The sequence below is a fragment of the Heterocephalus glaber genome, unplaced genomic scaffold (assembly GCF_053883595.1).
Source record: "Heterocephalus glaber isolate CG9 unplaced genomic scaffold, H.glaber_assembly_v1.0 deba00001175, whole genome shotgun sequence".
NCBI lineage: Eukaryota > Metazoa > Chordata > Mammalia > Rodentia > Bathyergidae > Heterocephalus > Heterocephalus glaber.
In genome coordinates, this window is record NW_028258207.1 from 570,617 (window position 1) to 587,296 (window position 16,680).

A 16,680-nucleotide genomic window follows, 5' to 3' on the forward strand; every position below is an offset into this window, starting at 1 on the left:
ATAATCACAGATCAGAAAACAACTGCCAAGCTTCCAACTGAGTAAATAATTAAAAGAGCCAGCCATGCCTTTTCTGAAACCTAGGAAGGATCTAAGTCATATAGTCAAAAATAATGGTGAGGACGGGGAAATAGCCCACCCTCTGCCTTTCTGTGGAGAGGACGGGTCCTCAACAAGCCCCCCTCTCCAACAGCAGCGTTCTCCACGGGGCAGGGTCCCCGGGGCACGCTGGGCGCTTCCTGGGTGAGAGCAGCGCACTGCTCCCTCGGGTGCCGAGCGTGTACTCACAGTGCATGAGCAGTGCACCTGTAGTGGTAAGATCTCAGGGCGGCCGTGACTGGGCCCGAGGGTCCGGAGCTCCTTGGAGGAGTGAACGCCGAGCATGAGGTCGGCTGCTGCTGCGCAGTGAGGCTGGTTTGGCTCCCATCAGCAGCATGAACAGAGCCCTAAAACCCCAGGGAGCTTCCAAACCGAAGGAGTAGGGAAAACTACAAACACTCGGTGGCCTTGGCAGAGTAGCAGCAGGGGCAGATGAAACATTCATAATACCCAAAGCAAAAAAAGAAACACGGAAAAGGCGCATTCCCAGGAGTAGATCATCCGAGGAGGCCGACACTGAAAGGTAAGCTGCCAGGATGGGGCATCAGGAGGTGCAGCTCCCTTCCTGGGCCCCGGGCCCCAGCACCCCTCCCTCCGCGAGACCAAGCCAGAACACGGCGCCCGTGAATGGCGCTCAGGGTTCCTGCAAGGCCCGACCTCCAGGTCTGCTCGGCATGCCTTCCTGAGCTGCCCAAGGCCTCCCAGCCCCTGCCAAGACCGACGGGTCCTGGACCGTTGCAGCCACGCCTCTGCCTCCCCAATGTTTTCTAAGGCACCAAGGGCAGGGAAGGAGCCAGACAGCTCTGCCTGTTCCCCGGGCTGGCGCCCAGGCCAGTGCTGTGCCCCTAGCGGAACTCAAACCAGCAGCGCGGGTGGCTGTCGCGGAAGAAGAAAGAATAGGCGTGGCTCAGGTGGCCCGCCTTCTGCAGGTGGATGAGGGACCACAGTGAGTCCCCGAGCAGGGCAGAGAGGGGCCGAGGGCCCTTGCGGTCACCTTCCAGCGGCTTCACGATCTGCAGCTTCTCCGGCAGGTAGGAGCGGCTGCTGAAGGACATGCCCGAGAAGCCGGTGAGCTCTGACAGGCGCGAGTGGGTGCCCAGCGACAGGATGCTCTCGGTGGGCGTGAGGGAGCCGCTGTGCAGCTCGCCCTTCTCTGCCAGCTCCCGCAGCTTCCTCTCCTGCTCTTCCTCGAAGAACCTCCGCTCCGACAGGTAGTTCTCACGGCGCAGGGACAGCCGCCTCAGCGCCGTCTCCAGGTCGTGGGTGCCCGGAGTGCCAGGTGTGCCTGGCTTCTTAGTGTGCTCACTGGGCCTGGGGAAGGAGCAGGGTGAACACTGGGCCCTGGGGTGCAGGCCTGCCAGACCAGCACTCCGGGAGGCTGGGCAGGAGGTGGCAAGCTCCAGCCCAGCCTGCATAACACAGCGAGGCCCGTCTCAAGGTAAAAAGTAAAAGGGCTGGGAACGTGGCTCAGGGCGAAGGCCCTAGGTTCAATCCTCAATACCAAAAGGAAAAGAAAACCAGAACGGAAATAAGAAATGTCTGCCCCAAACAGCCCCTGCCCTCTTCAGTCTGAGCTGCTCTTCCTTGGGAGGGCCCTGGGTGGAAGTGCACACCTGACAGAGTGGGGCTGGGCCCCTGCGCAGGGCACCCTGAGCCTTGGGGAAGAAGCGCTCTTGGGGCTGCAGCTCCTCTGCCTCTGTAGTGAAAGGCACTGCAATCCTAACTCTGAACATAGCCAGCTCTGATCACAAGACCCCCGGCTCTCTGACCCAACTGGCCCAGAAGCCTCAGTTTCATAGCTCAGGAGGGTGTGCGCCAGAGACAGGGCCTGGGCAGGTTCTGTGGGGCCTCAGGATGGAGGGACCGACTGCCTGGGGACCCCCTCGGGGATGGCTCCCCGCTGAAGCAAACCAAGGGCATCAGGGTCCTCCCGGCCTTTCCCGCACCCAAGCCACAGGCCGTGTACAACACGAAAATCTGTCCCACTGCTGGACAGCGGGGCTTAGCAGCAGGACGCACTCACAGACTGCCCTCAGCCGCGTGCAGAAGCAGGCCTGGCATGGCTGGGAAACGTGAGCCCAGCAGGCGGGCGGGCGGGCCGGAGCCAGACCAGGGCACGGCGGGGGTCTGCACCTGCGCCCACCCACAGCGCAAGACAAGGACGTGAGGCTCACTCGCTCACCCCAGGTCGGCTGCCTCCGTCTCCAGGATGATGCTGCTGGTCTTGTTGTCCAGGACAATGTTGCCCACATCGCTGCCGTAGAAGCTGGACCGGGGGGTGCTGACGCAGCTGGACAGCAGGGAGTTCACGGCCGAGGACTGGTTGGAGCCGGGGATGTTCATGGGGGAGGGGGTCAGCGACCTCTGCTTGACCACCTGGTTGATGTTCCTCACAGTCTCGAAGACGCGCTTCTGGTGCCTGGGGGTAGGCAGAGGCAGGAAGGACCTGGGGTCAGGCCTTCCAGAAAGGGCCCACAAGGGGCCAACAAGTGCCCGGCCCCAGGGGTCCCCAGGCAGCCGGCTGTCCCGGGGTGATGTATGGCGCCTCTGCACTGTGAAGTCAGGGGGCTCGGGCCCTCAGAGCTCAAGACGCCAATGCGCTATGTGCCAAGGTGACACCAGGAGACACAGCCGTGCCCGGACCCAGAGCCCGACCTGCAAACACAATGCTCATCACCCCGTCTCCCCACAGGCTCTCCCTTTCACGGCTGAGTCCCTGGAACACCGTCTCAGGCTGCCAGCACGCACTGGGCTCGATACCAGCTGCAGCGTCAGTACTTGTTGGCCATTCATATAAAAACAGCGAGACTTAAAGCCAGTCTTCAACTTCAGAGGCCAGGTGCTAAATACCGGCTCTGTCTACTTTAGAAGCTGCTGTTTCCAGGGGCACAGCTACACACAGTCCGACTGGCTCCCTGGACTGGACCGGAGAAAGGGCTTCCTGTGGCCAGAGGCTCCCATTCCCCGTGTGCTGCGCCCGGAGCACAGGGCCCAACCAGGTCCCATTCACACACCGCCCCTGGAGCTGGGCAGAGCACACGAGGGAACCTGGTCGAAGCTCCTCCCAGGCACTGGGTGGGACGGGAACCTCGCCCAGCGCCCCCCGCCCCCCAGCCCTCTGCGGCTCATTCTGCAGCCTCTCCTTTCCTACCAGACACCAAATGCTGCACAAAGGAGCACTTCCCACCGAAAGGACAGAGACAAGCACAGCTGTGGCAAGACAGAGCTCGCGTAGGGAGAGGCAGGAAGCGCCTCTCTTCCCTCCCGACCTCCTGGCAGCTCATCGTGTACCCCAACCCTGACAAGAGTCGGCTGCCCCCAAATCCCCTCAACCTGGACTGGAGGACCAGTCGTGGCTTCAGAGTCTGAGGCCCACACATGGCTGGGTGCCAAGTACCCCGGCTCCCAGGTCAGCCTGGGAAGCCCAGAGCTACCAAACCGTGTGGCGTACGCAATGTCTGGAGAATCGGGCTCTTCCAGCTGCAGCTCCTTGCGCATAGTCCCCTCGATCTCTGCCGCCAGGGAGTCCTGGGAAGAGCAGAGACACACGCTGTGTGGGCGGCATCTGAGGCCCCAGGAGGCACCTGCAGCATCAGGCTTCCCCAGCACAGCACAGGGTCAGGAGCATCCTGCATAGCTAGAGACCCTGGCTGGACACTCGCCAAGGCGGCTTCTGGACACAGAGCCACTGGGCACTGCGTGTGAGGCCCTAATCATGGCTGATGGTTGCAAGCAAACCCCACACTTCCCTGGCCAGCCCCAGCTCTGCCTTGTGGCCCCAAGGAGGGATGGTGACTTACTAGAGGGGGAAAGAGCATGTTCAGAGTGGTGCGATGGTATTTCCAGACGCCTCAAACTTACAAAGCGTCAGACATGACATGGAGGCCTAAGTGGGCCACACCAAGAGGCTGTACCCCAGGTCTATCGGGTCTCCACCGCTCCTGGCTCACCAGGACCCTGACACACAGGCGACACCCAGTGCGTGACCTAAGTGTGGAGCACTGTCTCCCTGGGCCCTGCTTTAGTCTGCCCCTGGGCTCTCCCATCACCCAGTCTGGCCCACCTGCCCGTGAACGTCCCACTTGGGAAAGGCAGGACCCCCATTTCCAGAACTTGATGTTTCACTAAATCATGGATACAAAGCCTGAATATAAAGAAGTCCTTGGTAGGCTGTTCTTCAAGCCATCCATCCACCATCCATCCATCCATCTGTCCACCCATCATACATCTGTCGTGAATCCATCTGTCCATCATCTCTCCATCTGTCCATCATCTATCCATCTATCAATCTTTCCATTCTATCCATCTGTCTCTCATCCATCCATCCATCTGCTGACCCATCATACAAGTCATCAATCCATCCATCCATCATCCATCCATCTTTCCATTCTATCCATCTGTCCCTCATCCATAAATCCATCCATCCATCCATCTGCCTACCCATCATACATGTCATCAATCCATCTGTCCATCATCCCTCGATCTATCAATCTTTCCATTGTATCCATCTGTCTCTCATCCATCCATCTGCATACCCATCATACATCTGTCATGAATCCATCTGTCCATCATCTATCCATCTATGTCTTTCCATTCTATCCATCTGTCTCTCATCCATCCATCCATCTGCCTACCCATCATACAAGTCATCAATCCATCTGTCCATTATTCATCCATCATCCACCCATCCATCTATCCATCCGTCATCTATGCATCCATCATCAATCCATCTATCTTTCCATTCCATCTATCTGTCCATCATTCATCCATCCGTGCATTGTCCACACAACCGTCTAAATGCAGTATCTATTAAGTACCTATAATTCTTCAACATACAGAGTGTTGTGTTTGGTATGAGGTATTAAAGAGAAAAAAATGAAAAGTACAAGACCTGGTCCCCACCTTCAAGGGGCATTAGTCTGAAGGGAAAATGAATAACCTCGTTTCCCTGTATCCAAATATCACAGGGAGATGGCAGGCTGAAGGGCTCAGCCCAACTTCCACAGGGACATTAACCTCTCGGGAAATCCCCTTTTCCACCATGTTCCCCCAAATATAAACAAATCAGGCCAGGGCTAAAGAAATAAGCTCACACGGAAGTGGTATAAAAATAAGTTGTTTTCAGATCACAGATACTGGCAGTCACCTGTTGGTGAATGGTTACTAAGCATACAAAGACCCGACGGACCTGTAAGGGCACCTAAGAATTCCAGGGTGACTTGTGAGGCCTCTGCTAAGGTCAGAAAAGAACATGAGCAAGCGAAGTCTGACTAAACCAAGTTCATCTTTCAGAGGCAGGAGCAGAAAAGATGACAGGCTTGGGGATGGGAAGTAAGGATCCAATCGGCTGTGTGTGGCCAAAGCCACCAGGGCCACACGGATCCAGGTCCCAGCAGCGGGTGGGAGCTGACTAAAGGACTCCCAGGCGCACATCCAGGCGGGAGGTGCGAGGGCGCCGCTCACCATGGGGAAGAGGCCCAGCGAGTGGTAGCGCCGGGCCGTGGTGCTGGGCGCGGTCCTGTTCCGAAGGTTCTTCAGCTCCTCCTGGGCCTCGTGCAGCATCTCCATGCACTCCGCGTATTTGTCCTCCAGCTCGCGCAGCTGCAGGCACAGCAGACGTGGGGTCAGGGCCTGGGGCGCCCAGGTGCCACACATCCCCACCCTGCCCAGGGGCCCCAGAGGCCTGAGCCATGCAGCCAAGTCCCCGGCACCCAGCGGACCCACTGTCCCTGGACCTGCGGCCAAAGTGCAGAGTCCTTAAGGGCCAGGGCAGCTACAGCCTCGGGATCCCCCTACAACACCAGCAGCGGGCAGCTGAGTAGAAGAACAGGTCAGCACCCCATCTCAGGCCGCATCTCTGAACGGGTGCAGAAGGAGCATTGATCAGAGCTGCGTACCAGGCCCTGGGCCGGGCAGAGCCGCGACTCCCACAACCAGCCACAGGCGGCAGGCACAGCACCAAGGCAAGCGTGGTGCAGGACAGGGGTCTGGTGGACAGGACCAGAGCCGTCGGTGGAGGCTGGCCCACCTGCCCTGGAATGGCGACCCAAGAAACAAGGCGACACTCACCTCGGCCGTGAGCTGCCGCTGGGCGTCCTTGGCCGCCCCCAGGTGCTGCACGAGCTCCTCGTTTTCCACCGTACACTGCAACAGCAATGCTGTCACCTTCCCTGGAGACTCAGAGGAGCCTGCTGCCCCTGCCCAACCTGAGCCGCTGTGACCTCATCACCGAGTGGGCGCGGTCCAAGGCCTTTTCTGGCCACCGCCGCTCTCTACAGCCCGCCCACCCGCCCCTCCAAAGCAGAGGCTGTGCTCTGGGCGCTCCTCTCTCCCCGCTGAGTTTGCACTCCCTCACTCGCAGCACAGGCCTGGGAGCCTGAGCCAGCGCCTGCTGTTGTCCTCAGTCTCACGGGGACACTGAGGGGACACCGCATCCTGCAGCCCGTCCACCCGGGGGCACAGAGTGAAAGCGGACACCGGGCTGGGCAGTCAGGAAGTGAACCCTCCTGACAGGGAGCTGCCCCTTCCCGCCTCAGCCACCCGCTGAGGGTCTGTCTCTGCAGAGGAGCCCCGCCCTTACAGCTTTCGCTTTCTTCTGCAAGTCCACGATCTGCGAGAGCAGGTGCGTGATCTCCTCCTGCTGGCGGGCAGCATCCTCCGTCTTCCTGGCCAACTCCTCCGAGATGCCAGCGATCTGCACATTGGCGTCCCCTGGGCACAGAGCCACAGTCACAAGAGGAAGTCAGGCCACCACATGCACAGCAGATGAGCGGCTTCACAAGGCTGCATCCCAGGGACCCGCAGTGGCCTCCCATGCAGAGCAGGCCTTCCCCAGCGCAGCTCCTAGAGCTGCCCGGCATGGGCCAGGCTGGGACATGCTCAGCCAGGTGGGGTGGCCACACCCCAGTGTCGCTGCCCGGAGACACGGCTGCACGGGCAGTTTGGGGGCTACACACCGGCTCCCTAGAGCTGAGCTCCGGCCACCGGGACTCCCCGCTGCCCCACTGAGTGCAGCGTCCCGCCTGCCCTCCGTCTCAGCTCAGCTTGAAAGTTCTTCTGTGTGCTGAGAGCCCAGCACCTCACCAGCATGCAGCGTCACCCCTCCAGCTTAGCGCTGAGCCCCACCCCTCCAGAGGGAGCCACCACTGGAATGGAGCAGTGAGCAGCAGCAAGGAGCTGTGGTCCCGCACGTCTTGCACTCAGCACCCGACCATAAGCAGGGAGGGTCCTGGCCGAGGACTAGCACAGGCAGCAGCAGACGGGGGAGGGCGTGGGCACGTACTGAGCTCCTTGACGCAGTCGTTGACCAGCTGCTGCTCCTTTTCCTCATAGGTGATGGTCTCAGTCTTCAGCTGGCAGGCCTGTGGGGGGGCTCGGGTCAGCGCTCACCTGGGCTGCGGGCAGGCGGGCTGGGCGGGCGACGGGGCCCAGCGGGCTGCCCACACTGCCGCCTGCCGGCCTCTGGTTCCCTGGGCGAAGGGACATGCTCTCGGGATGGAAACCAGAGCAAGCCTGGGCCCCTTCTGGGTCACCGGGCTACGTTCCTCAGTAAACGAGGGGCTGGAGAAGGCACCGGCCACAGGACAGGCACCTCGGGCACACACGAGCTCTCTCTGCGTGCACATGCGCAGGCACAGCTGCTCCACCCACTGATGGCTTCCTGGAGCCTGGGGCCACAGCGGACCGAGCCCCTGAGCGGTGCCTGGGGCCCCAGTGCCTGCTGAGGTGGCCAGCACCAACTCTGCCGCACCGTGTTCTTAGAGGGCAGCACAGAGGAGAGGTGGAACACGGCTGTCACTGCCTGACTGGCAGGACCGGCCCTCAAACACCAGGGCCCACTTTCCCCATGGTAAAGAGAACCAGAATCCGGCTTTCAGCCTTCTGTGAAAACGGAGACGATTCACGTGGGCGAGTGCCTGGCACTGCGCTTGCCCTCATGGGAGATGCCCTACTGCACAAGTGCCAAGCTCCCTCAGCCCCGGTGTCAGCAAGGCACCTAGGATAGACGTCCCAGGCTCCCTGTCCAAGCCCTGCAGAGTATGATCCACAGTGACCTGAAAACCAGCTTCGCCCCCAACCTCCATCACTGCTCAGAGCTGGAGAGCCTGGGAAGGACTGTTTGCTCTAATGGGGTGGGACACCTCCCCTCGGGCCACACGGGTGACCGCCTGGTGCCCATGGCTGCTGTCTCAGGGCAGGGCAGACAGCAGGGCAGGCAGCGCCTCACCTCGGACCTCAGGACCACATTCTCCTCCTCGAGGTCCTTCAGCTTCTTCTGAAGAGAATCCAGGTGGAAGTAATTCTGCACTGAGGAGGACGACTCGTTCCTCTTTAGCCTGGGAAAAATCGAGATGTCTGCTGTGGCCCGGGCACACGTGAGAGACAGCTCGCAGGCTTGCAACCAGCACAGCCCCGTGCCCAGGAAAACTAGCAACCCCGGGGCCCTGACCCAGCCTCTGTCCACAGTCTGGGAGGCACATCCCCTCTGGACTCAGGGAACTGCCTCTATTTAAAGCCGGCAGTTCTGGGGTGCCCCGGAATTCTGAGGAGGCCCCACAGCTTCTGTCCCAAGGACCTGCAGGGGACCTCCTGGGTTTCCCCTAACATCCAAGCCCACCTGGGTGCCCATCAGCGAGCCCAGGCCCCTTGGCTGGCCTGACGGAAACCTGCCCTCACATCCCTACTGCAACACAGTGTGCTCTCAGACATGCCCACCCTGGGGAGGCCATGGCAGCACTGGAGGAGGGGACGCTGCCTGGGGGAGGGCAGAGGCACCGCCAGGGACTCACGGGGTGGAGCAGACAGACTCGGGCTCGCTCTCCTCCGCCGCGCTGGTGTAGAACTGCAGCAGCTCGTCCTTCATGGACAGCTCATGGCGGAGCTGGGAGACCTGCAGACAGCAGGCACCCAGCGTCAGGGGCGGGACAGCCCACAGCCCCGGACAGCTCCCCACTCCCATTACAGGGGCCTGGTGGAGTTCATGCCACTCAAGGAGAGTAGGGTTCTGAGGTGGGCTCAGTCTCAAGAAAAACAGTTACCTTTTGGCAGAAACCTCCCTGTCTAAATGCACAGGTTTTACTTTGGTACAGAGAAGAGCAGAAGGGACCAGGGGACTCCAGACAGTCAGGGACAAGACTGCCTACTGGCCTGGGCTGTGGCCAGGTGCCAGCTGGGCCAATGGCCAGAGCATGGAATCACGGTGCTAAAGGACACAGGAGGCCACTGAAGCCTGCCAGAACCAGACCCCCAGTCCCAGAAGGCCAGTAGCAGGGCTCGCCCACCTCCTGGGGACAGACTCACCGTGCCCCGTGCCCCTGAGCCCAGCCAGGCTCCCCATGCTCAGCGGTCACAGGACAGAAACTTCCGGTGCAGGGCGGAAGTGGGGCCCTGAGACCTGGCCAACCTGACTACTGCAGGGCGGTTTACAAGTCGTGCTGGTTTATACTTAGGATCCAGAAAGGAATAAACTCAGGCTGTAAAGCTTTTCCTTTGCCCTCTCAACACTTGGTGGCGAGTAATATGGAGTCAGTGCTACAGAAGAGAACTGCAGCTCTGCTTTAACTCCACCCAACACAGGGCCAGCCTCTCTCCCACGGGAAGGCAGTCTGACGTCTGCATCCAGGCTCAGCACCTAGACGGGCTCGCTGTGTCAGAGGGGACCGCATGATGCTCATGCTCCCGGAGAGCGAGCGGGGTGTCTGCCAGGCTCACGGCGCAGCCCAGGGCGGACACAGTACGGGGGGCATTCAAGAAGCCCAGGGGTGGCCACGTGCCGGCTCTGGCTCTGGTGGCATATCCCCTGTCAGAAGGGCTACAAGGCGGGCAGGGACCCTGCTTCCTCCGTCACCAGAGACGCTGGCCAGGGAAGGCAGGTGACATGGTGCTCCTGCCCCCCACCTTGGAAGGAGTCTGGGCTAAACCCTGTCTCACGCCATGGGAACTCTCTCCATCTCATTACCGCAGCCACCAAACCCAGACAACCACAGCTTCCATGACAGAACATCCTGGGGACAGGCACAGGGCAGCCCCACAAGACACCCTCTGAGAGAAAAGAGGGAGAAGTGAGCAGGAAGTGTTCAGGCAAGGCCCACTGTGAGGAGAGCAGAGGGTGACAGGGAGGGCTGCGGGGCCGGCTCTGAGCATCCAACCCAGGCCAGGGATGCCGGCTGGCCACAGGCTCCCTCCCGTACACACCACGTCCCTTCCAGAGAGTCAGCACTGTGCCTCCGAAACTTAGGTCCACTTCTGAACAGCCCAGCTGGGTGCCACGGCAAACACCAATGATCCCAGCGCTCCGGGAGACTGAGGCAGGATGACTACATGGGCGGGGCTCAGCACAAAGGCCCTGGCATTTGGAATAATAAATAAACACACCGAGAACCTAAAGGTTTCCGGCCCTTCCCTGGGGCTGTCAGCACCATCTACATGCATCTCCTGAGAGCACAGGGCTCCATGCACACAGGAGGCTGCTCTTGCATCTGTTCCACACACGCCATCAACTGCAGTGGTGGCTGTGGATCCCCCATGTGCCCAGCCCACCTGACCCGGGCACCACGGCCCCACTAGAGGCCAGGGAGGACCGTGCTGCCCTGGGCACATGCATGCATGCGTACACACACACACACACACACACACACACCCTGCCTGGGCGGCCTCACCTCCTCCCGGATGTGTTCCACTTGCTCCTCCAGCAGCTCGTTCCGCTCGCTGAGGGTCTTGTTCTTCTTTAGCAGCGACTGGCCAATGCGCGCAGCCAGCTCCAGGTCCCTCTCTTTCTGCAGAGGAAGAGGGAGAATGGGGGTCAAACACTGCACCCCAGAGGGCCCCAGGCCCAGAGTCAAGGGACATGCAGAACAGGGGGCCCCAGAAATAACCAAAGACTTAGTATGCAGTTCTCCATCTGTGTTGGCATCTGGGGATGTTCAGGGGAGAAACCTCTGCCATATACAGAGTGTGACTGAAAAACATGGTGGATGTTTAAGTTAAAAGAAATTTATTACAGTAAAAGCCACACTGCCATAAATCCCCTACCCCTTGCTTCAAACACACTCATCCCATGTCCTGGCCACTTTCTGCATCAGCTCTGGAGTCCTCTTTCCTGAGTGTCTTTCGTTGCACTGTCCTGGCTGCCTCAATGTCCTCAATTGATTCAAAGTGCTTCCCCTTCGTGGTCATTTTGGCTTTAGGGAGAGCCAGCAATCAGACAGTGCCAGAGCCAGTGAGTAAAGTGGATGAGGACACACGGTGATATTTTTATGAGCCAGCGTTTCTGCTGGATGATGCTCAGCAGCAGCATTCACTATTTTTTACCACCCTTTGTAAAGACACCCATGAAAGAAGACCCCAGAACTGCTGCAGAAAGTGGCCGGGAAAATGAGATGAGTGTGTTCAAAGTGAGAGGGGGACTTTGAGGGGCTTCATGGCAATGGGTCCTTTACTGTAATAATTTAAAGATCTACCAACCCTATACATTTTGATCACCCCTTGTACTCCGAGAGCAACAGACATAGGGGCCAAAGGGACATCTGCACGCTGTCCCTGAGATGCACACAAACCTTTGTTCCTCCAGAGACAGACTGCTTCCAGCACCTCTTCCGGCTGAGCCTGAACATGGAAGCACCCATGGGAAGCACCCAGCAACAAATGAATGACCGAATGGATGCAGAAAGTCTAAAATGCTCCTACAGTGACGCTAACAGCTGGCACAGGGAGGAGGCCACCATAGCACCCATCAGGCTGGAAGTACCGATTTCCTACTTTGGCCACAGGTGAAATAAAAACATTGAAGTCACTCTGAGATACAACTACATCCATTTTGTTGGTTTTGCTTTTTAAACTTAGAAACAATTACACAGCTCTATCTTTAAAAACAAAATCTTTCAAAAGGCAGAATAAAACTTGAGAACATGGGTTTTCCACTGACACCAAGTGGAGGGAGTGGCGGGAGGGAGGGAGAAGCTGTCCCCGAGACGGACAGGCGCCAAACCCCAGGGTAGGCCCAGGCCCATGGGGCCCAGCCTTCCCAGCCGGGCAGATGCCCCGGCTGCTGCTGGGGGCTGGGCTGGCGAGGGCCGCTCTGGAGAATTCCCTTCAGGGCGCTCAGCTGGGCCACAGGTGTGAGGGCAGGAATGGTGCTCCAGGCAGGGGTGCTGGAACAGCCCGGCCGCCAGGTCCATGTCCACGGCCTAAGCAGAGGCTCCGCCTCTCGGGATCAGGTCCACTACAGATCTGCCACCAGCCACAGGTTAAAATCCACAGGCGGGCTATGAAATCGCTTCAGCACTGGCAACAGGTGGTTTAAATTACAAAGACCAGGACAGCCTCAAAAACACCAGGGGCACTGCACGTGGCAAGGGCGCTTTCTCATGCCTAACTCTCTGCCGGTCGTATCTACCTGTATGAGGGCTCTGCCGCCCTCACTTGCCCTTGCTCTGCTGCTAGGATTGGGCCTGGGCACCGTGTGCACTGAGCCCTGAGTTTTGGGCCCAGCACTGCATCTGTTAGGTGGGGTAAGGTCAGGTGGGTGAGCTGAGGTGGCCTTGAAAACCCTTCCAGTTTTCTGACCTGCTGTGCTATAAACTAAAGGAGCCAGCAGCTTTTATTTCTCCTTCGAGTACCCTCCCACGCATTTACTGTGCTGCAGTGGCCACCTCCCTCTGATAGCCCAGGAGTGTCCCTGAATTCCAGCACTGCCCTGATGTCAGACACCTCTGTCCCGGAAGCCGGCCGGCTCTCCCATCTGGCTATAAGTTCTCCCTTGTCCATGCGACTCATGCTCCTCTCCTCTCCTCCCCCAGAGACTCAGGACAAGGAAGACTCTCGGCTCTGTCCCTTCATCCACGCTGGCCACAGTGTCTCCCCAGAGGATTCCTCATCCCATGGCCCTTGTCACCTCTCAGATTCTACAGCTGGGTTGACCTGGCCCCTAAGGAGGGACTCAGAGGTCTGTGGTGGGGGAGCCCAGAACAGAAAGCTGGTGTTCAGGGGCAGCTCACAGACAGCACCTCACCAGGTACTCTGATCAGCAACTGGCAGACTGACAGCCACGTCTGTACCTCTGTGGATCCCAATGCAGTGGCTCCCTTTCTCCCCTAGAACGAGCTCAGGCAGGGTGTCGGGCAATCCACTCTGCTGGCTCACTGCTGGCCACCGGTCTACAAGACTTTCACCCATCCAAGCTGCAGAGTTCACGGAGCACAGACATCGCGCGTGCCTTCGCCAGGCTCTGCCCGCACGCAGGCCTTGCCATGGACGAGTGAAGGGCAGATGGCAACACTGCCGCTGTGTCGGGCCAGGCCAGCCACACGAGCACCTGGGGATGGCCCCTGGCGGCACACACAGGGCAGAGGCTGGGGCAGTGACCCAAGCTACAGACCTGACCCCCACCCAGGCCTGGGCTCCTGGCTCTCCTCACCCCTAGGGGGGCTCTCCTGGGTCCTACACTGGAAACCTGACCCACACAGGGATCACACAGACCATTGCGGGGGGGGGGGGGGGGAAGGAAGTTACAGCAAAAGTTTTATGGCAGAAATGAAAACATTTTAAGTTATTTCTCTAGTTTCACTTAGGCAATGGGCTGGTTGGGTTTCTCTTGGAGAATTACAAGAATGAAAAAATATACCGCTTTTCAAAACCAGCCATCACAGGACTCATAACCAGGAAATGGCCATGGATTACAGACAGCCAGCGTAGGCTTCCGCCCGCCTGTGCCCTCCCCTGCGGCTGTGCCCGGCCCCTCACAGCCAGCCCTCCAGGGACCCACGCCCACAGCTGGCTCCTCATCAGCAACTTCAGGACACAAAGCGAGACTGAGGGCAGCGGAGCAGCTCTCAGAACCCAGGGCAGCACCTCCCAAGGCTCCTTCCCAGGGCAGCAGCCAGAAGGCCAGGAGCCTCCGCCACCACAGCAGCGGCCAAGGGCACAGCGCAGCAACCTGTGCAAATGCCCTGCACAGGACAGGCACCGCACCACAGGAAATGTCAGAGCTCACAGAGGCACCGCTCCAGGCAGCCACCACGTGACTGGCAGCCCGCCCTTACCCGGAGCCGGCCGCCCATTCCCGGTAGAGGCAGGGAGCTTAGCGCTGAGGCTTATCAGGGCAGGGACGCCTGCCCACCGCAGCCTAGTCACTACATGGAGAGCACTGAGACAAGGACACACTAACCCTTCAAAACACGGCAGGGACCGTCCAGCAATTCTGTGAAAATATAAGACCACCTTTTACGAGGTGACAGGCACCAGGGAGACTGACGGAGGGAAGCGGATCCCTGACACTCAGGGCCTACTGATGGCTCCAGTCCTTGCTCAGGCGCGTGGTCCCTGCCCAGCCCCCAGGGACAAGGGTGGGCTGAAATCATTGCCCTGTGCAACGGACCCAGGGCCCTGGCACACGCCCAGAGGAAAATGCCTGGCTGGCAAGGAGCCACAGTAACAAAGACTGAAGCGGCCACGTCCTGCCCCGTCCACCGCATCCTCCCACTGCCTCAAGTGGTCATGGAGACGTATAGTCCCCGCCATCCTACTGTCATCCGGGAGGGGCTCGGACAGTCACGGGACCACTGCAGGGCAAACAAGGGCTAGGAGCTGCCACCGGCCGCAGAACGCCAGATCTGCGGAGGGGACAGACGGGCCTGCAGCACACACACCAGCGCCTCAGGGTGCACGACCCTGCAGGGCACGTGAGCCACGCAGGCCTCCCCGTCGTGAGCCTTGCTGGGCTTCAGCTGCTCATTTCCACGCTGACTCCATGGTAGCCCACCAGCCTGCTGAGCAGAAGCCGAAAGCACATGGGGAAGACGTGGGTCCTGATACATAACTTTCTGCCAGTTTCTAGATACATTTAAAATACATTGTCAGGGGGCTGGGGATTTAGCTCAGTGGTTTTGCCGCCTGCGGCACAGGCGCAAGGACCAGAGTTCGATCCCTGGTACAAAAAAATATATATATGTTGTCGGTACACATTCAGATCTTGACCAGGTATTCTAGCAAGGATTTAAATGCCACCGCCATATACACACACACACACACACACACACACACACACACACACACATGTGACATATGCAGTATCATATACATACACACACACACACACACACACAGCATCAACACATTCCTTTAAAAACATAAGATATCTACACAGAACGATAGCTGAGGAAGCCCCCACCCAGAGCGACCAGCACAAAAGTAAAGCCATTCAATGATTCTGCAGGGCCGGTCCCGAAAGTCCTGAACAGACACCAGGGATGCGCTAACCCATGACCAGTCAGGAGCAGCCCGAGGTCCTGTGTGGAGACACTTACTTACCTCCTCAAGAAGCCGAGTGACAGCATCTATGTCATTGTATGTCTTAGTCATCTGGCCAACTCTCTCTGCACAGAGAACTGTAAGAAACAGAAAGGACAATGAGCAGCTGGCGCCATGCCTGCCAACAGAGGGGCCCCCAATGCCACCACTGGTGCAGCTGGGTCCGACCCACACGGGCCAGGTTTCACATCCCAGTTCCACACCCCATGCCCAGTCTGGGAGGGAGGAGAGTGAAGTCTCGACACTGCACGTGAGTGCGTGCCTGTGTGTGTGCCTGTATGTATGTGTGTGCCTGTATATGTGCCTGTGTGTGTGCGTGTGCCTATTTGTGTGCATACCTGTGTGTACATGTGCACAGTGTGCATATGTCAAGGGCACTGAGGGCCACACAGAAGACTGGAAGGGGCTCTGGCCTCGCACAAGCTAGAGAGGGAGCGGTCACAGTGTGGCCAGCCATGTGTAGTGACTGGAGAGGCCACTGCACCCAGACCCTGGCCACACAGACTCCACGCGCGGGCTGGGTGGGGCCTGAGGAAAGCAGCCCATAACAACTGCTAAGGGTTGTCTCCAGTGAACAGTTTCATAACGGCTCAGCCCCTCTGTCCCCAAGGCCAGAAGTACAAGGCTTCCCTACCAAGAACACTAGGGATGTGCATGCACACACACACACACACACACACACACACACACCCCGCAGTTTCACTACATACACAACTGACTGTGGTCACAGTCACAAGACGCAGCTCACAAGCCACTGCAGAACCACGTGTCTTTGTTTCTCTTCCACTGGAGAATGCAGTTGTGCAAAGAAACAAGGCTTTATTTAGTCTGCTAAACAATCTCAAGGTTGTTTTATTGTAAATCAACGGCAAGGAATTGACCTTCAGTTCAACACACACCCAGAAGGGAGTGAGAGTTTTACCCCAAGCGGGGAGGAGTGGATGGTAGTGGATTTGGGGTCAAAGTGTGGAGTTTGCAACCTGTCACGCTGGGGCTGAACAAAGCTTCTTAGGAGTGCTGTGTACCTGAGATCCTGGAGACCCACCCTCTCAAGGGCAGTAGATTTTGAGTGGCCAGGCCGGACAAGGGGAATGGAGAATGTACCAAAGTCAAACTCAGCAGCACTGCCAAGCCAACCTACAAGTGGAATGCAATAGGACTCTAAATATTTTATCCAATGCAAGTAGAAACCATTCTAGTGAACTAGCCCAGAGAAATCTGATCTGCTGGAATGATTTTCTAGCTAAGGAGGAGCCTGAAATCCGGCTATTTGAA

At 58.6% G+C, this 16,680-nt stretch overlaps 1 protein-coding gene across 12 annotated transcripts in view; it reads right to left on the minus strand.

Annotated features, from left to right (window-relative positions):
* Window positions 1-16,680, minus strand: part of Trak1 (trafficking kinesin protein 1) — a 139,762-nt gene that overhangs the window by 15,586 nt on the left and 107,496 nt on the right. For all 12 annotated transcript variants that reach the window (XM_021257940.2, XM_021257945.2, XM_021257938.2 and 9 more), the window contains 11 exons: window positions 15,406-15,482; window positions 10,758-10,874; window positions 8,889-8,989; window positions 8,327-8,435; window positions 7,382-7,460; window positions 6,680-6,810; window positions 6,169-6,243; window positions 5,563-5,700; window positions 3,551-3,627; window positions 2,282-2,518; window positions 1,094-1,410 (listed from right to left, as the gene is read on the minus strand). In XM_021257940.2, coding sequence (XP_021113599.1) covers window positions 1,094-1,410; window positions 2,282-2,518; window positions 3,551-3,627; window positions 5,563-5,700; window positions 6,169-6,243; window positions 6,680-6,810; window positions 7,382-7,460; window positions 8,327-8,435; window positions 8,889-8,989; window positions 10,758-10,874; window positions 15,406-15,456 — 1,432 coding nt within the window. In that variant the 5' untranslated portion in view covers window positions 15,457-15,482. The remainder of the gene's footprint in view (window positions 1-1,093; window positions 1,411-2,281; window positions 2,519-3,550; window positions 3,628-5,562; window positions 5,701-6,168; window positions 6,244-6,679; window positions 6,811-7,381; window positions 7,461-8,326; window positions 8,436-8,888; window positions 8,990-10,757; window positions 10,875-15,405; window positions 15,483-16,680) is intronic.